General features: G+C 41.0%; 1 protein-coding gene across 1 annotated transcript in view; it reads left to right on the top strand.

The window, feature by feature from the left end:
* Window positions 1-6,160, top strand: part of c12h12orf43 (chromosome 12 C12orf43 homolog) — a 37,088-nt gene extending 30,928 nt beyond the window's left edge. The window contains exon 6 of the mRNA XM_078554002.1: window positions 3,535-6,160. Coding sequence (XP_078410128.1) covers window positions 3,535-4,024 — 490 coding nt within the window. The 3' untranslated portion in view covers window positions 4,025-6,160. The remainder of the gene's footprint in view (window positions 1-3,534) is intronic.
* The last annotated feature ends 20,673 nt before the right edge of the window (window positions 6,161-26,833 follow it).

Genomic DNA, 26,833 nt, shown 5'->3' with positions numbered 1-26,833 from the left:
CCTGAACTCCTGCCCTGAGAGATCCATTCCTGGTGTCATCACAATCATTCACACTGTGTCAGCTGAAGCCATTGAATGGATTGTTAACCTTGACCTCAATGTATAACTGCTTCCCCAGTCAATCAAAATATACTGCAGTGCTGGACTAAGTCTGTGCTAAACATTTGCTACAATAGAATTTCGGTTTAAAGAAATCAAACTGCAAGTGGCTTGCTAATTGTCTTCGCCACATCAATAAATGAAGTACATGTGCATTAACCTTTTGGTAGTTCTTTCGGGGTTTTGAGATGGGAGGATAATAAAGTATTTTAGATGCAATGGAAATTTGTACTTATTTGTGCCCTGGTCGTCTTGGGTTTTACTTCCGACTTTGCACAAAATGTGAAGTCTGCGTCAGATAAATCTCCAGAGCTGCAGTTTTAAAAGGGCTGCTAGAGGGCGCTGTGCACTGACAACAGGAGAACCTGTCAGGCCCATCCATTTAGATAGTTACCTGTTTTTAATCACTAACCTCTGAGCCCACAATAGAGTCCCCACAGGTTTGTTCAATTGCTAGTGTGAAATCTGTAGATGAGTAAACGAGAGAAGAAAGAGAGCCTGATTGGGAGTTCTTTAAATGGCCTTTTCTTTTTGTTTCTGTTTATTTCTCTGACTGGATTCATGTTTATTCCCACTCCTCTGTCCCACAATCGAAAGACTCTTGCTGCTACACCGGGAAGTCTGTTATATGTGAAGAAATATAAACAGGTGCAATTAGCAGCTAGCATTGCTTTTTAGGAAACACAATTATACCTCTATTTGAAAAGCAAGTGTTTCAAAGCTGTTTGAAGAAACAGACCTGCAGGTGCTGCTGAACCAGACATTTAAATTGAGGCAACTTCCAAAGGAACCTGCATACTGCTAAAGTGTAAGGGATTTTGATGGGGAACTGGTTTACCAGCACTGATGTATAGTTTTAAACTTCCACGGAAAATCAAAACCTGGGACTTCACCACTTGGGTCAGTTACCAGGTTGCGGTTAGTGATGTTTGCAGTCAACCAGGAGATGCGCCATTGTGAAGTGGGACTTGATGGCTTAGTTATATATACTGCCTTCTTTGTCAGGCAGCGAATGTTGCTGGACTTAGTGTGGGAAAGTGCAGCAATCATATTCCACTCTACCACACCCAGCTTTTCTTTCACTTGCGGCTTTCTCTAGAGTCCCTGCTCTGGTCCTCATTCACGCCTATCCAGGCGGAGAATATTAACCAGGTTATAATTCCATGTTGTGTCCTTTTTTCCGCCCTTTGCTCTCCAGCAATAGAAGACCTGAAACTGCAATCCCAATTGTCCTTAAGGGAAATGAAAGGACCCTGTATAAAATGCAAAGAGCCATGGGTCCTATAGTTTTCTTTCTTCCTATGCATCTTGGAACTGCCCCAGTGGTATTATTGAAATCAGGAGTGTGCTGTGTGAGGGGACACAGGAGCACAGCTGCATCTTGTTACCATGTGCTGAACCATTCCTGTTGGCCCAGGAGCAGGAATCTACTTGGGATTTTAGCACTCAGCAAAGAAGTCTGAGTAATGCTGAAATATAACGAAATTAATGATCAAAAATGAAGACTTAGACCTGACAAGGTCTTTGTATTTTAATTTACATGAGAGCCACATCCCCTTAGTAGTTGGTGAGTAGAGCCCTATCAATGTATTTTGTTTGAACTTTTTTAACACTAAAATATTCAAATAGGTTTGCTTTCATAACTCTAAAATGAAAGTTTACTGCAGTGAGGATGTTTGACTGGTGGGTGGCAGTATAAGCTGCATTTACAGCCCTTGAATTTTCCAATTTCTAACCAGTTTTTGCTGTAGCAGTAATGTTGAGTGTCGAGTTTTACAGTGTAAACGCATGGTAAAGGCTATTAATCATACACTTAGGTCGTTGACACTGTGGCCTGCAACACTGCTGTAACTTGCTGATCTGACCCAAGTGTTAATTGATGTGACAACACCTTGGTAGGAACTTGACTGACTTTTCACACATGGCAAATACTTGAAATTAATGGGATATGAGTGATTGTACTGTTGACCTGCACAGATTATATAACCTATATAACATATGGCCTTGCCAATGCCTGCCTGGCTAAAGTGGTAGCACTAAAAGCGAGGCTGCTGATGGAGAAGCCAAGAAGAGGTCTGAGAAACTTTAGATGGTAACAGTGTAGCTGGTGGCAAGCCTAAATGATTATTGCTGGCCATTGACGCTGACAGCTGTCATGTTTTTAGGCCACAGATAGGCTAAGCTACCAAGAAAGAGAGGACTTGCATTTATATATCGCCTTTTGTGACCTCAGGACATCTCAAGTATTTCACAGCCAGTGAAGTACTTTCGAAGTGTAGTCACTGTTGTAATGCAGGAAAATGCCCAGTAAGGTCATTGTAACTATGTACAGTCCCACAAACAGCAATAACATAAACATCTTCAGATAATTCATCTGGTAATGTTCATTGAGAGTTAAATTGTGGCCAGGACACAGGAAGAACTTCCCAGCTCTTCGGATCTTTGAGAGTGCAAATGGGGCCTCATAATATCCCATCTGAAAGATGGCACCTCCAACCATACAGCCTTCCCTCAATACTAGGCTAAGGTGTCAGCTTGGATTTTGTGTTCGTGTTTGGAATGTACCTTAAGCGCATCATCCTCTGACTCAGACAAATGCACTGCCAATGATCCAAGGGTTTGTTTCTCCCTAAATGGCCTGTAAGGACCTTCCTCACCATTACAAAGACTATGTTCAGAGCTTAGTCACCATCATTCCAAAGCGAGTCCATTTTTGTTTTTGATTGCATCAATTGGGAAGAGTCCTGCAATATTGCATAGCCACATTGAAACATCAGTCAAGTGTCTGTGATGCAAACTAGAAGCCTCTTGCGAGCACTAAATCTTGGACCCGAACAGTAGAATCTGTTGACAAGGCCTCCTCTGATCAGTCCAGATTGCGCAAGGTCAGGTAAATAGTTAATCATTCACTGAAGGTTACTGTGCCCGAGCTTCTTTCATTTGTTATTTTTCAGGCTGCTGTGGTAGCTGTTTCACTGAGGCAGTTGTTCGAATTGCACGTGATTGGCGTCCATAGTTGTTTAAGGAGCATCACTACAGAGACTGGTGCACCTAACTACCTTTCCTGAGTATCTTTATGTGGGTGGAAACCCTGCATATAACCGAGACACCACATTTTGCCTGCTTAATGGGTGCTTACTTCCATTGCCTCACCCGGAATTGTAATTTATTTGATCATTTTTTGAGAAGAATTGAAGATGAGCATATAAGAAACACATATAGTTTTTTTTGGGGAGGAGAACGGAAGAAAACAACCCTGGCCATCATCAGGTGTTCAAAGCTATATCAGATCCTTTACTGGACTAACTATACATCACTAGACTTTGAGATAATCAGAAACGCTTAAAATGATTGCACTGTTTTATTGAGTTCACTATATATTTGTTGCAACTGAGTGCATAGCCGTTCTTAACCGTTCTGTGTCAAATGTTACAGTGATTCAGACAGTGAGTGGGAGCGGCTGAAGGAAGCGGCAGTCTCGAGCAGCGACATACTCCAGCAAAGTTCCCTCCTCAGCACGCTGTCAGAGACAAACCAGGCCGAAGGCCCCATCAAGGCTGAAGATAAAGGAAAGAGGAAGAAGAAGAAAAAAAAGAAAAAGCTGGCAGCAGAAAGTGGGGATAATTTAGACACAGGCAGTGATCACAAAGGAGGTGAGCGAGTGTCCAAGGAAGGTAGCTTATATTCCAATTCAAGAAAGAAATCAAAGCAGATGTGCAAGGTCCCAGCCAGTGGGCAGGGACAAACTGAACTTATGGATGGAACTACTGTGGGGCAAGGATACTTTGAAATGGAACAGGCTGACCTTGAAAGGAGCAAGAAGAAAAAAGTGAAACACAAAAATGCCAAATGTGAATTTGAAAGAGTTAAACCAAATGTTAACCAAACAAAGAAAAAGAAAGTCCCTGTCACAGATGGTTCATGACAGGACAGTACAGTTTTGCAGGCTCATACCTTTCAAAGGACAGTGTTTATTTCAAGTAACGTTTTGCAAGATCTTTTGTTCCTCTCATTTTTGTATACTTTTATTTTGCCAATTACTTTGAAATAACTCTATTCTCAGAAGAGATGAGGAAGCAATGATTTCCTGCCTGCTGCTGGCTTGCCTCTGGGAGAATGCCTTTGAATGGGGAGCTGCTAGGCTGATTCAGCTGAACTGTGTATAATGGACTGCCACTGGAGAGAATTCTGACTGTGGAACTCATTGTTCCATTTATCTCCAACTTAGCTACCTGAAATGATAATAGATCCTTTATTCATTGGTTTGTAGACTTTCTTTGGTTTGATTTATATTTGAAATTTGAACTGCAACCATTTCAGTTCATTTTCTTTGGGTTTCAAGAGTATTTTCAATGTTCTGTTTTTTCATTACAATATTTTTTTTAAATCTTTTGAATCCATGTGATTAAAATGCTGCAGTGAACTTATTATTTCCTCTAAAACAAACTTGACCATTTCAACTTGTATCTCGTTAACTAACTGTTGGGTGGTTTGTTTACACCCATTAACCAATGTTGGAGTTCCTTTCCCACTGTGTAAGGCAATGCGTAAAAGAGCACTGTCTTTGCAGCAACATGTCCGATGAGGTACCATACATAAAGCTACTTAATAAGATAAGATCCCATGTGTTGAGGGTAGTATATTAGCATGGATAGAGGATTGGCTAACTAACAGAAGACAGAGAGTTGGGATACGGGGGTGGGGGGCATTTTCAGGATGGTAACCTGTAACTAATGGAGTGCCACAGGGATCAATGCTGGGGCCACTATTATTTACAATATTTATTAATGACTTGGATGAGGGAAACTTTCATAATTGCTAATTACTTTCATAATTGCTAATTACTATTGCCAAGTTTGTGGATGATACAGAAATAGGTGGGAAGGCAAGTGGTGAGGATGACACAAAGAGTCTACAGAGTGATATAGACAGGTGAAGTTAATGGGCAAAAATGTGGCAGATGGAATATAATGTGGGAAAGTGTGAGGTTTTGCACTTTGGCAGGAAGAATAAAGGAACTGAATATTATTTAAATGGAGAAAGACTGAAGAGAGCTGCAGCACAGAGCGATTTGGGAGTCCTTGTGCATGAATCCCAAAAAGCTAACATACAAGTTCAGCGGGTAATAGGGAAGGCAAATGGAATGTTGGCCTTTATTTCAAAGGGAATGGAGTATAAAAATAGGGAAATCTTGCTAAAACTATACAAGGAACTAGTTAGACTACACCTAGAATACTGTGAACAGTTTTGGTCCCCTTATCTAAGGAAAGATATACTGGCATTGGAGGCAGTCCAGAGAAGGTTCATTAGGTTGATCCCAGGTATGGAGGGATTTTCTTATGAGGAGAGGTTGAGTAGGTTGGGCCTGTACTCATTGGAGTTTAGAAGAATGAGAGGCGACCTTATTGAAACATATAAGATTCTTAGGGGGCTTGACAGGGTAGATGCTGAGAGGTTGTTTCCCCTTGTGGGAGAGTCTAGGACCAGAGGGCATAATCTCTGAGTAAGGGGGCACCCATTTAAAACAGAGATGGGGAGGAATTTCTTCTCTCAGAGGGTAGTGAATCTGTGGAATTCTTTACCGCAGAGGGCTGCAGAGGCTGTGTCGTTAAGTATATTCAAGGCTGAGAAAGACAGATTTTTAATCATGAAGGGAATCAAGGGTTATGAGGAAAAGACAGGAACGTGGAATTGAGGATTATCAGATCAGCCATGATCTTGTTGGATGGCGGAGCAGACTTGATGGGCTGAATGGCCTACTTTTGCTCCTACGTCTTATGGTCTTATCCGATGCTATCTGAGCTCCCTGTAACTGCAATATTAAAATTCAACTCGTTTACAAAACTCTCCTGATTCCCAAGACATGTCAAATCTGTGCCTTACATGGTGGCTATGTCAGTCTTTGCCATTTTTGATGTGCTGGCTTTTTCTTGCCTCTCCTGAACATAGTGAACCGCCCAGTACTTTGCCCAAGTGATCGTTCTTCATATTTAAGCCCAAAAAAGTGAGCTTCGGAGAGGTATTCAACCAAGGAGAGAATTAAGGCTGAGAATCATAACTGAATGTCCGTGTGTGCTCTTTCCAGCAGGGGAAAGTGAATAGTGGAATCCTGACTGATCTTTTTTCTTTTAACAAAAAAGTTCTCAATGGCACAGGAGAGCTGAGTAGCTTCTCCCTCTACTCTGCATTCCTGAAATCAAGTAAGTCCACACACAATGGATCGTGGCTGAGACTTTTCCCACCTTTTATGGTTTACCAGGTTATATTTATATGATAACCCTATCAGATACTTTGATGGAATTAGATGAATTAAGACGGAGGAGGCTTGTGTGGAATATAAACACCAGAATAGACCAGTTGGGCCAAATGGCCTGATTCTGTGCTGTAAATGTAAAGTATTTCGTGAACTGAGTCGCCAAGATGTTTTTAATTGCCTAAGGAAAATCAGTGTTGATAATTTACCTGAAGTCAAACTTTTGTCACTGTGCCATCTAGATAATGCCCGTTCAGTTATTAATTTTAAAACTAATATTTGCTTTTTGTTAGCCAAAGGTAGTAAGGGATCTGGGACAAAAATGGGTATATGGAGTTAGATCCCAGATCATCCATGATTTCATTCATTGACAGAATAGTCTCGAGGGCTACATAGCCTACTCCTGTTCCCATGTTCCTATGACTCCTACTGCAAGTTCCTATTGGTTCACTGGTGGGGGGGAAAAAATCATCCCTGGTACAGTTATTCTGTTGCCTTATATGCACAACACCTGCCAAAATTGCTCACTGCTTTTACTTTCCTATTTTTAAAGGCTACTTAATGGTTAAAAGAAAAATTGTCTATTTATTGGTTAAAAGCAGTTTACCGAAAGTGGCCACTTATCCAGACTAAGCTGGGCCTCCTCATGTGTCTAATTAGTTGATCATTCTCTGCATTGAGCTCATGTTTTTTTAATGCTGTACAAACAGGATTAGCACATCAGTTGTCCACATTCACTCATTTTGAGTAGGGGTTTCTCAGGTGTTTCAGAAAACAGCCCACTTGATATTAATTATATTTCTAGTACATATATTACCCTCTTTTGTATGGAATGGGCTGAAATATATGAGAAGTAAATTCTTCTGTCTGGTATTTTAGTGTAGCTACTTATCCCTTATTTTGAATGGGTGAACATCTTTCTTAAAATGATGATGTTTTTGTGTGCAATTTCAGACTAGCCACTTGGCTTTGTATTGTTATACTGACCTAGACAACTACGGGGAATGGTAAAACCTGCTTTCTCAAGAGGAAGCAACCCTTTCAGTGACAATAAAATAGGTGGCACAAGAGTCTCAATTGAAGTGAAAGTATGAAACCTTAGTTATAAATTTGTTTCTTTGAATTTACTATATTGTTGACGTGCCTCAATCCAAGATCTTGACTTTTGATTTAGCTATTTGCAGATTTGACTTGAAACTTTATTTATTTATCCCTTTGCCAGATGCAGTGTTCTTGTTCAAAAATATTTCTCTTGAAACAATGCCCAGTAGAGAGACCAATTTAGTAACCTGCTATCAGGTTTCTGCTGATGCTGCATTGTATCAAGCCACATGAGTGACTAACACTAACACTGAATTAACAGAAAATGTTGGAACTACACAGGCCGCATCTGTAGAGAAGGAAACAGAGTTAACATTTCATTTCCTGAAACGGTGTAGGAAGCTGAGGTAAAGTGAAAGCAGAGCGGAGAATTAAATGGCAAGTGAATCGAAGCAGAAGGTCATGCTTGAACGGACGGGTTCAGCAAAATGATCACCCAATCTGGATTTAATTTCCCCAATGTCAAAATACAGTATGCTAGGTTGAAAGCAATACAAGCAAATCGCTATTTCACCTGGAAGTGTTTGGAGTATTCACCTGGAAGTGACCCTGGGCGGTGGGAAGGAAGGAGGTGAAGGGGCAGGCATTTCATGCACTTGCATAGGAAGGGAGGAGGCACCTTCCTTTGTTTTTATATATTCCTTGTTAGTGTGATTAGACAAACCATTTTTTTTATCGATGACACAGTTGGAAGGGCATTTGGGGATGGGCATCATGCCAGCCTAACCAGCAATGCCCACATCCCATGAAAGAATGAATAAAAGGAAATATATAAGAAAAAGACCATTTGGCACATTGGAGTTCCGCCTTCTAGCATTCTTAACTCTTGTATCCAGTTGCATTTGGATTGTCAATAGTATTTTTACTTCTATTTCAAACATCATTAACTCTTTGAGTAAAGAATCTCCTCCTGATGTGTTTTAAATTAATTTTACATAAATATTAAATTTATGCCTTGTAGTTCTGCTTTCCTGATTTAATTTGAAGAAATATTGAGGTGTGTAAAATATTAATAACTTTAATATTATTTGATCACTGTTAGTATTATATATACACCTTGATAACTCCCTCCGCTTAATACTTTTCATTTTGACTATCAAGATTGAACTTTCTCAAGGCTGTGGTTATATGTTTCATCTGTTGAAGTGAATCCAATAACATCCATTTTACGCTGTAGACTGCAAATCACACTCTGTTCAATAGCTCTAAACATACATGGGTGGATGGAGCTCTTATCCCAGGCAGTAGTTTGAGAGAGGAGGCAGAAATATGTGCATTTTAATGACGTCAAAGAAACCCCAGTACGTTTGGTCCAGGCGGCCTATCGCACTGCCAAAGTACTTTTGAACAACAGCAGTAACTTATATTTATACAGTGCCTTTAGCACAATAAAATGTACCTGCTTCACAGGAGCATTATAAAGCAAAATAGTCCATGAAATGTTTGGTCAAAGAAGTAGGTTTTAAGAAGCATCTTAAAGATGGAAAGTGAGGTAGAGGCACAGGAGTTTGGGGATGGAATTCCAGAGCTTCTGGTGTAGGCAGCTGAAGGCACAGCTGCCATTGGTGGAGTTATTAAAATCAGGGATGCCCAAGAGGCGAGCATTGAGCGACCTCCGATATCCCTGAGGATTGTGGAAGTGGAGAAGATTACAAAGATAGGGAAGGATAAGGCTATGGAGGGATTTGAAAACCAGGAAGAGAATTTTAAAATCAAGGTGTTGCTTAACCGGGAACCAACGTAGGTTATCGAGGACAGGGGTAATAGGTGAATGGGATTTGGTATGAGTTAAGTCACTGGCAGCAGAGGTTTTGAAGACACCGAGAATGTGGGAAGCTGGCTTGAATAGTCAAATCCAAAGATAACAGACAACAAACCCAACTTCACGTCGTACTGTTGTTTTACCCCATGTGATGTCTAGCCCATGTAGTGTGAACCAATCTTCCTGAGCAGATTTCATATCTCTTGGCTTTGTATTACAAAAATTGGGACCTGAGTCTGAATTATTTTGCCATTTTTGCACTATGCAGAAACGACAGTCACCACATATATAGCACCTTTAACATGGGAAAACATCCCAGAGTGCTTCTCAGAAGCAATAAGACAAACATTATCAGCAAGTCAAAAGATAAGATATTAGAAGAAGTGACTAAAAATGTGGTCAAATTGTTAAGTTTTTTGAATCTTCAATGAGGAGAGAGAGCAAGAAATCTTGAGAAAAATTTCCAGGGTTGAGGGCCTGGATGGCTGAATGCATGGCTGTCAGTGGGGGTAGGGGAGGGGGAGAAGAGAGTGGGTGATGCACAAGAGTTCAAAGTTGGAGGAATGCAGAGTTTTTGGATAGTTGCAGAGCTAGAAGAGGTTATCCTAAACTACTTCACATCACTGCAACAATGCTAATGTAACGTATTCTTAACGTATGTAACATTTAATATTGCTCTTAACTACCTGCCTTCCCATTCAGTACAGTTGCAATTTGAGCATCAATATTAGAAACTGCAGAAGGTCATTCCATGGTTCCCAGTGTCTTTGTTTTTCCACACCTTCCTGGCTGCTTGCACTCTGGTGTCTGCTCCTTGTGGTCTCACTTTTTGCCAACTCTCGGGACAAATGGAGTCAGGTAGGCTGTGGAAGAAATGTACAGCTTCTCAGATAACCTCAAATCTGCTAAAGTGTATTGCTAACACTGTCACACAATCGGAGGCATTCTCTGAACAAATAATCAAAGATAAAGAGTGAAATGATTGAGAGAAGAAGGAAGAGCAAAATCTACCAAGTTGAACAGTACTGCTTGTGTTCAAGGTTTCTGATTGCTGACTACTTTATAATTATTAGCAAGTGGTTTGATGCCATCAGTGCAACATGTTTTTACAAAAGTTATGTTTTCTGTATCTGCTACTGTAGATGAGAATAATTGGATTAAGTCTAACAAAAGAAAGTAAAGTTTCACCATCTATAACCCCAGTAAAACTTTGAGGTAAGAGGAAAGATTTTGAGACTATCCTTAAGTATAATAAATTAATGAAAATTGCAGTCAATTGGTAGACTCCATCCATATCTTTGTTAGCTCCAGACTCAACTAGCTACTCCAAAGCTCCCCTGCCCAGCCTCCCACCCTCCATAAACCTAATCTTACCTCAAAACTCTGCCTGTGTCCTAACTCGCACCAGCTCCCATTTACCCATTGCTCCTGCGCTCGCTGACCTATTCCAACTTCACAAGCATCCCCATCCTCAATGATGGGGGAGCCCTGCATGTCATTGCATAAGTCACTGCATAAGACAAGGCTGAAGCAGTTGCAAGGTGCCAAGTGGATAATGCATACCGGATTCCTCCTGAGGGCCTCAGCATCATGGATGCCAGGCTTCAGCCAATTTGATTCACTACACTGATATCAAGAAATGGCTGCAGGCACTGGATACAGCAAAGATCATGGGCCCTGATAAACTCATCCTACAGAATAGCTGTGGCCCTCGCCAAACTGTTTCAGTACAGCTACAATACTGGCCTTTGCTCAACAATGTGGAAAGTTGCCCAGGTATGTCCTGTCCACAAAACACAGGACAAATCCAATCTGACCAATTACAACTGCATAAATCTACTCTCAATCATCAACGAAATGAAGGAAGGTGTCATTGATAGTGGCATTTACTCAACAGTTATCTGTTCACTGTTGCTCAGTTTGGGTTCTACCAGGGCCACTTGGCTGCAGCCTTCATTACAACCTTGGTCCAAACGTAGACAAAAGAGCTGAATTCAAGAGGTGAGTTGAGTGACTGCCCTTGATATCAAGCCAGCATTTGACTGAGTGCGGGATCAAGGAAAAATTGAAGTCAGTGGGAATTGGGGTTCCACTAGTTGCAGTCATATCTAACACAAAGGAAAATCATCTCAGCCCCAGCAGGAGTTACTCAGGTCAATGTCCTAGGCCCAACAATCTTCAGCTGCTTCATCAATGACTTTCCCTTCATTATAAGGTCAGAAGTGGGGATGTTCATTGATGATTATGTAGTGTTCATCACTATTCATAACTCCTCAGATAGTGAAGCAGTCCGTGCCTGCATGCAGCAAGACCTGTAGAGGCTTGGGATGATGAGTGGCAAATACCATTTGTACCACACAAGTGTCAGGCAATGACGACCCCCAACAAGGTGAATTTACCATATCCCTTTGACCATCACTGAATCCTCCATTATCAACATTCTGGAGGATTACCATTGACCAGAAACTTACTTGGACCAGCCACATAAATACTGTGGCTACAAGACCAGGTCAAAGAGGCTAGGAATTCTGCAGTAAGTAACTCACCACCTGAATCCCCAAAACCTAGTCATAATTTATAAGACCTAAGTCAGGAGTGTGATGGAATACTCTCCACTTGCCTGGATGAGTGCAGCTCCAACAATACTCAGGAAACCCGACAGCATCCAGGACAAAACAGCCTTTTTGATTGGCACCCCATCCACCAAGATAAACATTAACTCCCTCCACCAAGGACTCTGGCAGTATTGTATACCATCTATAAGATGCACTACAATAACTTACCAAGGCTCCTTTGACAACATATTCCAAACATATGACCTCTACCACATAGAATTACAAGGCCAGCAGACACATGGGAACACCGCCACCTGCAAGTTCCCCTTCAAGCTCCACATCATCCTGACTTGGAACTATGTTGCTGTTCTTTCACTATCATTGGGTCAAAAACTTGGAACTCCCTAATGGCACTGTTGGTGTACCTACACCAGATGGACTGCAGCAGTTCAAGAGGCAGTTCACCACCACCTTCTCAAGGACAATTAGAGATGGGCAACAAATGCTGGCCTTGCCGTCAACCCTCTCACCCCATGAACAAATAAAAATAGCACCTCACTTCTAAAATTGTCAATTTCATGTTAAAACCCATCCATGACCTTGCTCATCTTTATTTCTGTATGTTCCTCCAGCACCACAGCTCTCTGAGAACTACGTTCCCCTTATATATCTCCCAACTTAGTTTGCCCCACCAATGTGTTTTCAGCCATCTGGGCCCTAAGTTCTGGAATTTCTTGCACAAAGATAGATGTAAAAGATGCCATGGCACTTTTCTTAATAACAGCCATGGCCAATATTTATCCCACAACCAATGTCACCAAAAAACAGATTATCTGGACATTATCCTATTATTTGTGGGACCTTCATGTGTATAAATTGGCTGCCACATTTCCTACATTGCAACAAAGAATATGGTTCATAAGTACTTCATTGTCTGTTAACTTGGGGCATCCCAAAATTCATGAGAAGTGCTATAAAATTGCAAATCTTTCTTATATATAATTGAAAGTTGTCCAGTGGAACTTTTCTTTGGAGGTAGAGATGCCTGAGAAACAAAATGATGAACCATTGCTTTAAATGAGGTTCCTTCTAGAAATGCTTACATGTAGAAACCTGCAAAATGACATATTAGGTTTTTAACAACTGGACAGGAAGATTCTAGTGTGCTTCCATTTGCTGGATTTTTGTGGCTTTTGTTCTTTTAATAATTTTTAATAATCTTATTTTCATAATGGTAACAGCGTTTTGTCAGAGAGACCAGAATCTGTGCATCCTCTTGTACTTAATCCAGAATCCTTTATATTGATGTATACGTGTTTTGATGTGACAGAAAGTGATGCAGAATTTTCATTTGTTTTGCATCTACTGGGAAAACTGAACACTCCAAGGTCACACGTGTATTGGATTAGATACAGCGTTCTGACAGCGTACCTTGAAGATATCCCTCACCCATTGCTTTTATGTTCTGCACAGATTTCCTCGGGGAAACAGTTTGAAGCTGTCTGAACTAATTCAATTCATTAAAAAAACAATCCCACTGGTTTGGGTTTGGTGGGAACCCTGAGGTGAATGGACGATTCATTGCCCTTTAATCCTTGACCTGCTGTCATTTGATAACTGTCCATGCAGTTACAGATATCTATGCACATGAAGGTTCACTTAAACATCATTCTTGATAAAATGAACAGTAGCAAGATTTACCCCGTTTAAATTTCATATTAAATGTCCTCCATTCTGCAGGTATAGGTGAATCACATAGAAGCAGAAATACACAGCAGGCCATCAGCAGTGCAACAGAGGAGCTTAACATTTAAGTATGATGGAATACTCTCCATTTCTCTGGATGAGTACAGCTCCAACAACACTCCAAGAAGCTTGACAACATCCAGGACAAAGCAGTCCTCTTGATTGGCACCCTATCCACCACCTTAAACATTCACACCCTCCACCATCGACGCACAGTGGCAGCAGTGTGTATCATCTACCAGGTGTACTGCAGCAACTCACCAAGGCTCCTTCGAAAGCGCCTTCCAAATCTGCGACCTAACCTAGAAAGAGAAGGGGAGCAGATGCATGGGAACACCACCACCGGCAAGTTTCCCCTCCAAGTCATACACCGCGCTGTTTCTTCACTGTCTCTGGATCAAAATCCTGGAGCTCCCTTCCCAACAGCACTGTGGGTGTCCCTACACCACATGGACTGCAGCGGCTTAAGAGGGCAGTTCACCACTACCTTCTCAGGAGCAATTAGTGATGGGCAATAAATGCTGGCCTAGCTAGTGAAGCCCACATCCAGCGACAGATTAAATTTTTTAAAAAGGGTATGTACTCAGAACTGAGGGCCGAGAATGATTCTTTTCTCTTTTAAGTACTGACTGACCTGCTTGCACTTCCAGCGCATTCTGTTTTTAGTTCAGATTTCCAATATTCACAGATTTTTTAAAAAAGCCTCACTATCCTTCTTAAGCATGGAGGCAGCCCCGTTCCATACCTTCTCCCCAACCCAATGGCCTGATTAGTACCGGTTGCTTCTATGTTATTCAGGAGCCAATTCCAGAATGCTGGCTCCTGAAAAACATAGAAGCAACTAGAGTGCTGGCAGCAGTAATTCTGTCTAACCTCTTGGAGCAGATATACCAAAATAAATTTGCTTCTTTGCCCTCATGTGGATTGGCAGCCCCTAATTCTGCATCCTGCTTTTATTGATAAATTAAAAGAAGAGTGGCACAGCATGGGACAGAGAGTGAGAGAGGCAATATCTCCCTACCCAGCATTAGTTATCCGTTATACTCATATGCTTGTTTATATGCACCTTACAAGCTGCAAAAATAACTCTTCCTGGCTAAGCAAGTTTTTCTTAGTTGTGCCTGTATTTTTCTTCCCTTCTCTCTGTGATCATTGTCACAGGTACTGGTCATGCTCCAATGTACACTTGATCATTCTTCAACTTTGAGACTACAAAAATGAACAGTGAAAAATAGGAACATAGTACTTAGGAGCAGAAGCAGGCTATTTGGCCCTTTGATCCTTGTCTACCATTCAATAAGATCATGGCTGATCTGGTTGTGGTCTCAACTCCACTTTCCTGTCCATCCACTATAACCCTTGACTCCCTTGTCTATCCAAAATCTATCGAATTTAGCCTTGAATAACTTCAATGACCCAGCTTCCACTGCTCCCTGTGGAAGAGAATTCCACAGACTAAAGACCGTCTGAGAGAAAAAAATTTCTCGTCATCTTGGTCCTAAACGAGAGACCTCTAATTCTTAACCTTTGTCCCCTAGTTCTTGTCTCCCCCACAAGAGGAAACATCCTCTCGGTATCCATCCTTTCAAAACCCCTCAGGATGTTATATGTTTAAGGTTACCTCTCATTCTTCTAAATTCCAATGGGTATAGGCCCAACCTGTTCCACCTTTCTTCGTAAGATAAGCCGTTCATCCCAGGAATGAGTCGAGTGAACTTTCTCTGAACTGCTTCTAACGCAATTATATCTTTTTTCACATAAGAGCAAAACTGTGACCAGCTGTTCTATTATAGGAGGTTGGGGGAGGTCTGGGGGTTGAGGGGGGAGAGGTGGTGGGGTATAGGTTGTGGTTATAGGCAGCCCATCCAAAACCCAGCCCTGTCCTCACCTAACATTCACACTTTTCAGCTGGAAGTACTGAATAGTGAACAAGAACCCTGGCTGATTTGTTCCCCCCCACTACAAGTCAAAAGGATACTGAGCTCAATTGTAAAATATTTGCCACTGCCAGCTGGCTGGGAATGGGATCAAACCTGGTGCTTTCCTGGTCTGTACCACACAGGAAAGTGCCTTTACCTTTGGGGGAGTCTACAGTAAGTTTCCTTCCAAAAATAAACCCTCAGCTTGTTGCATCACCGTCCCATGCAAAGTGAGAGATTATGGGTCAAACACAGACTAACTTTATGCAGACTAGTTCTCATGCACACCAGGCAGTGGTAGTCACCTACCTCTTATAAGAATCTAGTTGTTAACTATGTAGGTAATCAATGGTGGATATTTTGCAATAAGTTAGCATCTTAAATCCTAACATCTAGTCATAAATGTAAGGACTGTATGCAACTGAAGGTGCAGAAAATTTGAATTTATTTTAAAGTGCCAGCCAGAACCAGCAGCTAGGGTGCCAAAGCATACACAGACAATCACAGCCTTACATGAAAGCTAAAAACTTGTACAAAGGGCTCAACTGTAAATTTGCAATTAGTAAATAGGAGACACACACAAACAAGACACAGGATAACTCAATCAAGAAATGGGGAAGACCATTTCACACCATCTGATGGCCTCGAACCACATCCAGTCAGCCTCCCGTAAACTTTTTGTATAGAACAAGCATACATTCTTTGCTGTCTCCAAAAGGACAATACCCAGTCTCTGCACTGCAATTACTGTACAAGAACACAATTATCAGCCCACCGGAGAGTCTTCGTGCTGTGGCCTTTGTCTAACTAATATCATTAAGTTGTAACTGATAGTAAAAAATATATAAACTGTGCTCATTTGAACCTCAATGGAGAAGCGCCTGGATTGCCCAGCGTATGCTCCCCGCATGCGTAATAAAGGAACCACTTGAATATTGCATGTGGACTCCGAGTGTTGAAATTTTGTACCAGAGTATTTCTCGGACCTTTCACAACTGATTTTTTGTGAAGTTATAGCGCTGTAGTGCAATTATCAGGGCATCAGTGGGAAATGGAGTTATTTTACCCATTGCTGATAACAATCTTACCACAGGTACTGTGAAGTAGGACAACATGCTTAAATATAACTGCCTCTGGATAAGACCACTTAAAGCTAACTATGCATCAGTCATAGTAATTGCGTATCGAAGGCTGCTTATTTGTAATACAAGCTTTGTTTATTTAGAAGTGGCATCACTCAGGTAGCACAGTACATCATGGTGGTTTCTATTGACAATTATAAATTTGTGAAAAGTTAGTGAAAAATAATTAACCAAAATTAACCCCTTGTTTTTGCAGTGACCAAGTAGACCTGTCAGTTCTTCTCATAGGCATTAGTGAAACTCTGGGATACAGGATCAACTGCTATGCAACTTGCCTGTTCTCTCATCCTCACAGGAGTACACTCCGTGAGCAGTGGCTGTGTTAAGACATAAGACTTAACAGTGAATTATCTAATTTTGAAGAACTGTACTCCCAACCCTGACCCTGCGATTCACCTGCGCAGACTTCCAGTAGCATAGCAATCATGAGCTAGACTATTGGTCGACTTTATTATTTAAGCTGGGGCTATGACAGTCAACCTCCAGCACAGACTGGAGATTGTACCTTCTTGATCTGTATGGTTCAGAGATGAAAGCTTTATTCCCAAACCAATGATACAACAAGGTATTTTTAATGTAGCCTAAACGAGAATGTTAGGGCATCATTATTTCTTGATTCATGAACTTTCAGAACATCTGTACAAATTGTAACATGGAATCACATCTGTTCCAAACTTTTTAATACTTCATTGTAAACACTTGAAAAGCTTTGTGATATGGAAGATTTGATGTGCAATGTACCATGTTTGACTAAACATGAATATACATTAGTATAATACAAGTTTAGGATTTTTTGAACATTTTTGATGCAATTTGTTAGATTTGATGTAGAACATGAATAATATGTTAACCAAAAACATTAGTTGTTCTCTATTATTGAGATATATAACATATATATATATATATGTATATACACACATACACGCACACACACATACACATATATATGTATATGGATGTATTTGTATATATATTATGTGACCCCCGATTTCTGCTGCATTAATTCAACTCAACCAGTATGGCATTTGAGGAGTTACAATTGGTCTCAGTGCCCTTGGCTAGTTAGGGTGAAATCAGAAATAAAAACAGAAAATGCTGGAAATACTCAGTAGGTCAGGCAGCATTTGTGGAACAAAACAGAATTGATGTTTCAGGTCGATGACCCTTCATCAGAACTGAGGAAAGAAATGAAATGGGATTTGAACAAGTGAAAGGGGGGAGAGGGAACAAAAGGGAAGGTCTGTGATAGTGTGGAGAGTAGGAGAGATTAAATGACAAAATTTTACACAGTACAAATGCCAAGGGAGTGGTAATGGGACAGGTAAAGAAACAAAAGATGTGTCCAGCTCAGGTGTGAATAGCTGGATAGCGGCTATCTGAAAGTGAAGGAATAAGGAAAGAAATGAGAAAAAAAAATGAACCAGCAAAAAAAAAGGAACAAAATGGGAGCAGAGGTTGAATTCAATGTTGAGTCCAGAGGAGTGCAGAGTGACGAGTCCACTTGGATGAGTTAGTAGGGAACCCCAGGACAAGCTGGTGTCTTCAGGAGAGACCAAAATGTTGCAGAAAGTAAATGAGCATGAACAGTAAAGGGTATAAGCCGGTTCCAATTGATCAACCCTTGTACAAACTGAACAAGTGATCGAATTCAGCCAAAGTGTCAATTTTTGGAGATTTCTTGCATTTAAGTTGATTTGCCTGTCCCAGAAACATTGTGATGGTTAGCTGTTCATCTATTTTTAATAGACGTAGAAAGATGCCCTTGAACAACACAGAAATTGAGTTAATTTCCAGATCTAAGCTATGGATTTTGTTCATTTGTGAACTCCATTGAAACTGTCCAAACTCATTGAATTTAAACACTCCTTGGAGAAAGAAAGCTATTGTTTCATTACTTTGGACAGATGTGAACTCACGTTGCATAGGGGGAACAAATTTGTTTTGTAACTCATCTTATGACATTGTGTAAAATGGGCGTGGAGCAGTATTACTGACAGTTTCTTTGTTTTGGTCCATTTCCCTTCTTGGCTGCTAGATTAACCAGGGTGCCTACAGTTGTGCTCTTCTTTGATAAGGCAACAGCTTCTTCATTAGCTATTTAAATTGAAAAAGAAAATGTGGTCTCTAAAGAGCCCAAGGTGACACTTGGCATCAGTGGCAACACTGACATTTATTCGTCATTCTTAAGAATAAAAACTATAAGTAGGTATAACCGTTAAAGGACAAACGACAAAGACCTGCTTAATGTACTAACTGGCCATTTAGTCATCCTGACAGCTGTTGGCATTTTACACCAGGTGCCAATATTAAAATTCAATATAAAGTCACCATCACTCTAGAATTGGATGTCAACGCACTTTTCTGCTTGGTTTCAGATTGATGAAAGTTCTTTTACTAAGATCAATGTGTTTTGGAGCAGTAAGATCCAAGACATATCTAGCTTAATGAAACTCATTACAACAGGCTTCCAATTAAACAATATCATACATTTATTGGCTGACAATGCAGATTACTGCAGCTATTTATACTTTTTAAAATATAATTTTCAAGACTTTGGCACAAAGTTTCAAGGGTTAAAAAGGTGCTGACCACAATTGCACTCTTTGGAGAGTGTATTGGGGCAGTGATCCATCCTATCTCAAACTATTGGAATTTTTATTACAAATATTTCCATTAAATTTGTAGCTATGCCTTGTACTACAGCTATTTCAAATCGTAGAATTATATAATTATGGAGCACAGAAGGAGACCATTTGGTCCATTGTGCCTGTGTCAAATCTTTAAAAGAACTATCCAATTAGTCCCACTCTGCAGCTCTTTCCTCATAGCCTTGCAAATTTGAAATGGTTTCTGTTAACTGTTTTCTGGAAGAGATTTCAGTTGTTTTTATGTCTCTGTATGTTTGGGAGCTGGTGGTGGGAGTGGGGGAGGGGGTGGTTTCAGTAAGCACGTGCATTGGTTTAGGGGTCCAGTTATCTTGGAGCTAATCAAATATAAGGGTTGAGTCAGAAGGTTGTGGGTTCAAGTCAGAGACATGAGCAGAAAATCTAAGCTGACATTTCAGTGCAGTACTGAGGGAGTGCTGCACCATCGGAGGTGCCATCTTTCAGAAGAGACATTAAATCAGATGGACATTAGGATCCGCAGCAGCCCATTCAATTGAGTGTTGCCACGGGCTGTCAGGTGATGCTCAGCATAATCCTGTCAAAATCTCCACCATGTTAGCAGGTAGGTCACCGAGAGCCAGCTAACCTTGTTCATCATGGTCCCTACTACTGTTTGCTGCCAATATTTTTGTACATTGATTCCATTTCATTACCAAAATCTGTTACACATTGGGAGGCTCTTGCAAGGAAAGACAGACACCAAGATGGCAAGTTCATCTGTTTAATGACATCAAAGTGCACTGTGCAGGCTCATAACATCTGAATACATTCCAATGACTGCTGCCAGGATAGATGGCATTGACCTGCCTGATGCGCTGAGTACGGTTGCACACCAGCTGCACATTGAGAGAGTGGAACACTTTACAGTTATGGTACATCTCTGAATTTAGATGTAGTGCCTGCAAAGCAATGTGTATGCAGTTTGCACCATGAGGATGCCCACTGTCCTGATGGAGCCATGTACATGCTCCATCTGCTTCTCACTGGAAAGAGAGAAGGCAATGTATTTCCCTTCTCTTTTCACACCATGCATTAGCCACCTTTTCAGCAGTGGATTTCGGACTGTGAGATGTTGAAGATGTTCCCTTCTCTAGCCTGGATGGAGTTCAACGTGAAGAAGTTCATGGCTACAGTCACCTTCACAGCAAATGGCAATGCTATACTTGCCCTGCTCTGAACCTGCAGGTCTGCCTGCAACAGATGGCAGATTTCAGTGACCATCTCTTTAGTGATATGGAGCTTGTAGTGCACTGTTCTTTGTTAAGGTTGAGGGAGGAGAATTTCCCTCTGAAGACTCTGGGTAGATATGGCCTCCTGCTAAGAACCCGTCTTCCCTTCCTCCTCCTCCCTCTTCGAGCAGTTTATCCTCCTCTGTGTTGTCTCTGCTGATTCTCCCTGTCATGCTACAGTTCAAAGGGCATGGAAACTAATGCACCCATGACTGAGAACAAGTGCTCTGAGCAGAACTCATAAAGTCACAACACCACGTCCTGTAGACTTCACTAAACTTTAAATGACAGTATAATCCACAAACACATCCACTAACTCAGCAGTAGTTACATATGAATTAGGAGCAAGAGTAGGCCACTCAGCTCCTTGAGCCTGCTCCACCATTCAATAAGATCATGGCTGATATGATTGTGGCCTCAATTCCACTTTCCTGCCTATTCCCAATAACCTTATACTCCCTTGCTTATCAAGGATCTATCTATCTCTGCTTTTAAAATATTCAAAGACTCTGCTTCCACTGCCTTTCCAGGAAGAGAGTTCCAAAGACTCACCACCCTCTGAGAGAAAAAAATTCTCCTCATCTCTATCTTAAATGAGTGACCCCTTATTTTTAAACAGTGACCCCTAATTCTAGACGCTCCCACAAGAGGAAACATCCTTTCCACATCCACCCTGTCAAGATCCTTCAGGATCTTATATGTTTCAATCAAGTCACCTCTTACTCTTCTAAACTCCAGCAGATACAAGCCGAGCCTGTCCAACCTTTCCTCATAAGACAACCCGTCCATTCAAGGTATTAGTTTAATAAACCTTCTCTGAACTGCTTCCAACACAATTACATCCTTCCTTAAATAAGGAGACCAAAACTGTAGAAATAGTTGGTAGAGATCACTCAGCAACTAATTTTAGAGTGATTGATGATCTTTTTAAGTTGTGCCGGTGGGAGGGAGTCTTGCTGTTGAATGCATGTTCAGCTGTACGAGGGCAAGGGAGGATGTTAGCTGGAATATTGAGGTGGAAAATGGTACCGCCGCAGTCAAATTAGTGGTCCCGCTGACTGAGCTGCCAGCACTGCATATTTCCGGTGCACAATCCCAGCACTCATACTTTGACTTACACAAAATGGCATTTGGTGTGGCCCGTCCCAAAATTTGGACAAATGGTGCAAGAAGGCATCTTGGACTGAAATGGCACCCTTTGTGTTGGAAATATGGGTGCTAGAGAGCCAAATTTTGTGGCTTTTTTTTTTAACATGCAGTCTAAAAAAAGCAGAAAATCAAGTCTGTAAATTCATTTTGGATATAGTGAGACTGTAGGGGCAACTTCAAAGGGCTGATAAATAAGCATTTCACAGAGGTTTTCTGAGGCCATCAAAACAGGTCTGGCACCATCCTGTCCAAAACTATTCTAAAAGGATTTTTAACCACAGGATGCAGCAATTCCATTGCATCCAATATTTACAGCTGCCCTACAATCGATTGTATAAAGATTCTGTTAGCAGCTGAGAGCTGGAGGATTGGGGCTGCTCCAGTTGACTGAGCAATCCTATAAATGGAGATGGGAGAAGTCACAGAACTGTTTAACAACATGAGGTCAGGCTAGAGATCGAGGTCTGGGATTTCAGGCCTTGGGTTTTTATGCTGGATGTAGAACTTCACACTATAATGATAAATATCGTTATTTAAAATATATAATTTTTTTATTCATTCATGGGATCTGGCCATCACTGGCTAGGCCAGCATTTATTGCCCATCCCTAGTTTCCCTAGAGAAGGTGATGGTGAGCTGCCCCCTTGAACCGCAGCAGTCCATGTAGTGTAGGTACACCCACAGTGGTATTAGGAAGGGAGTTCCAGGATTTTGACCCAGCGACAGTGAAGGAACGGCGATATATTTCCAAGCCAGGATGATGTGTGGCTTGGAGGGGAACTTCCATGTGGTGATGTTCCCATACATCTGCTGCCCTTGTCCTTCTAGATGGTAGTGGTTGGAGGTTTGGAAGGTGCTGTCTAAAGAACCTTGGTGAGTTCCTGCAATGCATCTTGTAGATGGTACACACTGCTACCACTGTGCATTGGTGGTGGAGGGAGTGAATGTTTGTGGATGGGGTGCCAATCAACGGGCTGCTTTGTCCTGGATGGTGTCAAGCTTCTTGAGTGTTGTTGAAGCTGCACAAAATATATTGTTGCCGAAAAAAGAGACATGTCTTTTTCCAGCAATACACAAGTTCTGTGCTACCAAACAACTATATATATATATATATATATTAATACAAAATAATATGTATTATATAAAAAATATGTTTATATAAAAAATTGGCCTCCTGCCTCCACAGAAGGAAAACAGATGAAGCTTTAGTGATTGTTAGTTGAGGACAAGACACTCAGGCTCCAAGTGTTGCCCTTCATAATCTAGGCTCACACAGTTGAATGAGGTGCCAAAGAGTGACCCACAGTCTAGTATGAGCCAGCACCTTCAAGGGGTAGTGGAAGAAAACAAAAGAAATTGAAGGGGCAGGGGGGAAAGTATGGAAACTAGCAATTCAAGGTGTTTAACAAGTGCAAGGGATAAGCCAACCTTATACCTCCTGAACTCTCTGGCTTTGGTATCTAATCACGTGTGAAGCAAAAACTGGCAGGTTAATACTGATGAGTTTTCTCCAACTCTCTTGTGATGATCAACCAGGCATCGCTTTGAGTGAGCACTGATTACAGCTGCTGTTATTGCTTATCATCAGTGACGGCTATAGATTCCTCCCCAAGACTGTTGGTTTTGATAAACTGTCTGTGTGCCTGATTGATATGTGATGTGACCAATGTACATCACATTAAAGATGCTTTTCATTGCCCTCAATTGAAATAAGGAGACAGGGCTAGTTGCTGGAAATTGCTTCCTTTCATTACTCCTTTGCTATGTCTCCCTGGTGGCACTGGGAGAGCTCCTCTTAAACTGTCAAGCTACAAAGTGAACTATTGTCACCTGGCTTTCACAGGGAAGGGTGAACTTTTGTTTCAAGACCCTGTTAAAACTGCATTTTTAAAAATATGTCTGCAGTCAACAATTTCTTGGTTTCAACACTAATGTCATATGTTTCTATTGGTTGGTTAAAACCGTGGTCATTTTACCTGGATGTCAATGCTCATTTAAAGCTAAAGTTTAAAAAAATTGTAGTACCAGACATGTGATGATAGAATCCCAGCTTTAACTAATTGTAAGGATGGTAAAGTGTCTTGCAATTAACTTTGCCATGAGAGAAGTCTTAAGTCTTGCATGTACGATTGTATTCTCAGTCATAGATGGTCCATTAAACAAACAGCCATTGGGTCTGTATAGCCTTTGCAGTTGTTCTTCTCCATTTGAGCCACCTAATCTAACATCTCCCTCCTGCTTACTTCTTATATCCTTTAATACTGCATTCCTCTTTTCCAAATAACTAATTCCCTTTTAAAAATGAATTATGAACTCCGTTTTAATCAGAAACTATAGACTGTTTTAATTCAAGTGTTTGGCAGAGCATCCCGCATTCAACACATTCTCTGTGTAACAACTTTTTCTATCTTTTAATTCTTCTTGTGATTTTAAATAATTTCTTCTTGTTACTGTCTTGCCAACCAGCAGGAACAATATGTCAGTGGTATTGCCATTGTGTAGCCTGTACCTGACTGTTGTCCACGGGTTCTCCACTTGAAAATGTGTGAGGACACCAGGTAACAAAGAAAAAAAATGCTGTATTTATATAGCACTTTTCATGAACTTAGCATGTTTCAAAACATGTTTTGCACAAATGGTGGATTTTTTTTGTAATGTAGGAAATGCAATAGCCAATTTGCACTCAGCAAACTTCCACAAATGACAATGTGATAATAGCCCCATAATCTGTTTTGAGTGATGTTGATTGAGGGATAAATATTGGCCAGGACACTGGGATAACTCCATTGCTCTTCTTCAAGACAGTGCAGCATCATCTTTTATGTTCCTGGGTTTAATATTTCATCCAAAAGACAATACCATACTGAAGCATCAGCCTAAGTTATGTGTTCACGACTCTGGTGAGGGATTTGACCCACATCTTCTGCATCAGAAGTAAGAGTGCAACCAATAAACCATATGGCTTAAACCTTATTATATGTGGTCACATGCCAAAGAATAGTTACTTGTGTGAGGTATTGTACCTCTGGAACTACACCTAAGAGCGAATTGGTGATTTCAGGAAAGGACATAGACCATACAGCACAGCAAGAGGCCATTCAGCCCAACCAGTCCATGCCAGCAGTTACGCTAGAGTGACCATATTTCCCAAACTGAACCCAGGAGCATACAGGGTAGGAGTACAGTAGTCAGGACGGTGAATGTTGGTCGTGCAGTGTATTGAGTGTTATGATCAAGACCACTAATGTGTTTGTTTACATAATCTGAAAACCAAAGGTATTTACTAAAAGAATAAAGTCATAAGTTTCATGGCTTAAAACAAAAGAATTTTGCTGGACCTAAATCAAAGAACATATATACTAAGAACTACACTCTATCTTAAATAGTCTGTTATGTAGAAGATATTAAAAGTACAAAGAATACAATTACTTAGGCTGGAATTTTCCAGCCCCTCACACTAGCGGGATCTTCCAGTCCCGCCAGTGTGAACGGAGATCTCGATGTCTTGCCAGCCCCAGCACGGGGGAGGGGGTGGTGGGGCTGGAAATTCCAGCCTTAGGGTCTAAACTGAACTTCTTAAGTCAAATTTCCTCAACACCCATTTGACTTACACCCCAAAAAACTCAAGTCAGACGCTTATCAAAAATTGGAAGGTTAACCACTTGGTCTGAGAGCTGCTTCAAAAACTTGTATAAGGGTTGAGATTTCTTGGGCCTTCTGGCAATATTTTCCCTTCAAATTTTCTACAGCCATCCCACAGTTATGGGCTCACCGTTCAACACAGGTGTTGCTAGCGTCTTAAGTGGGTCGGAACTCTCCTGGTTCTAATGTTCTTTACCTCTGGAGCCTTATATATTGAACCATCTCTCTCTCTTCTCTCAGCTTGATTGTCCCAGAAGTCTATCTCACTGTTAGTAGAGCCTTCAGTTATCAAGATTTTTAAAATCTCCTTTAGCAAGCACACCGAATTTCTGCGGAATCCTGCTTGAAAGAGATGCTCCCTGCAACCAGCTTGTTCTAAACTAAAACTAAACTTCTTGATCACAGAACCACATCCAGGAACCCATTTACCCTTACAATTAACTACTGGTTGACCCTTTTATTTCTGTTGTTTATTTCCCAGGCAGCTTGGTCACATGATCAATTACTGGCAGCAAGCTGCTTTTCACAAGAAATCATCTTTCAGAGGAACCTAGAGGAACAATCCCCAACGTAAAACATAGATTTTCCGCCAAAAGCACATGGGCCATCACAAGAAGCAAATATTTTTAGCAGCCTATCTGTTAACAATTGCACTTATGTGCTACAAATGCAAAATAATTGTGCATATAATTACCACTGATGTGGCATCACGCTTTTTAAGTGAATTCAGACACCATTCATAAATAATACAATAACACTATTCTGGAGTGTCAGATTTTTACACCTACTGTCTATAGCGCCTAGCCTGTGTTGGCTCACTTTTGTGAAAAAAATTCAGTAGCGTCACCAGAACCAGCATGTGCTGTAAGAGCAGCTTTGTGTTTAGTGGTATCTTCGTGTTCTTTTATAGATGTCCTCCCTCCGCTCAAAATGGAAGACACTGACTGGCATATTGATCATCATATAGATTTTTCTTTTCTAGGTGGTCATGAGTGTGGAAAATCCTTTTGAAGCTGGTTGTTGAAACAGCAATTATGCTCTCTTTGACAATGCCATTTTCACTTCACACTGAATCTTGCAGGTGCTCTACGTCATACACCATTCAGTCAGCATCGTAACTATGGCAATGGCAATAGTGCTGTACCATCTATGTTGAAGCTAATGGTAATAATAGCAATAATAATGTTCTGGATATTTCTCTCCAATGCACTTATTAATATTATTTATCAGACACCGGGCAGCTTACACTACATACTCTACTGTACCTCACTTCAGTATGAGACATACTCCAACATGAGAAAGTAAATGTTCGGGTATTTGGGACTGAGTTTCATGAACCACGGACTCTTCTGTGGACATTGTTTACCTGGGGACACAGCAACTCATGTGAGCACTACCCCAGAGAACAGGGGCTTGTGGTCACCTTAGCTTAATTTTCCATTTGATATCCCTCCCATCCTTCATCTAAACCGATCAGAATAACCCCTTCTCCCTCAAATGCTCATCTACCCACCGCTTAACTATATCTATACAATTGGCTTCAACCACTCCCTGTGGTAGCGAGTTCCAC

The sequence above is a fragment of the Cetorhinus maximus genome, chromosome 12 (assembly GCF_964194155.1).
Source record: "Cetorhinus maximus chromosome 12, sCetMax3.hap1.1, whole genome shotgun sequence".
Taxonomy (NCBI): domain Eukaryota; kingdom Metazoa; phylum Chordata; class Chondrichthyes; order Lamniformes; family Cetorhinidae; genus Cetorhinus; species Cetorhinus maximus.
This window is presented reverse-complemented; position numbering and strand designations above follow the sequence as displayed.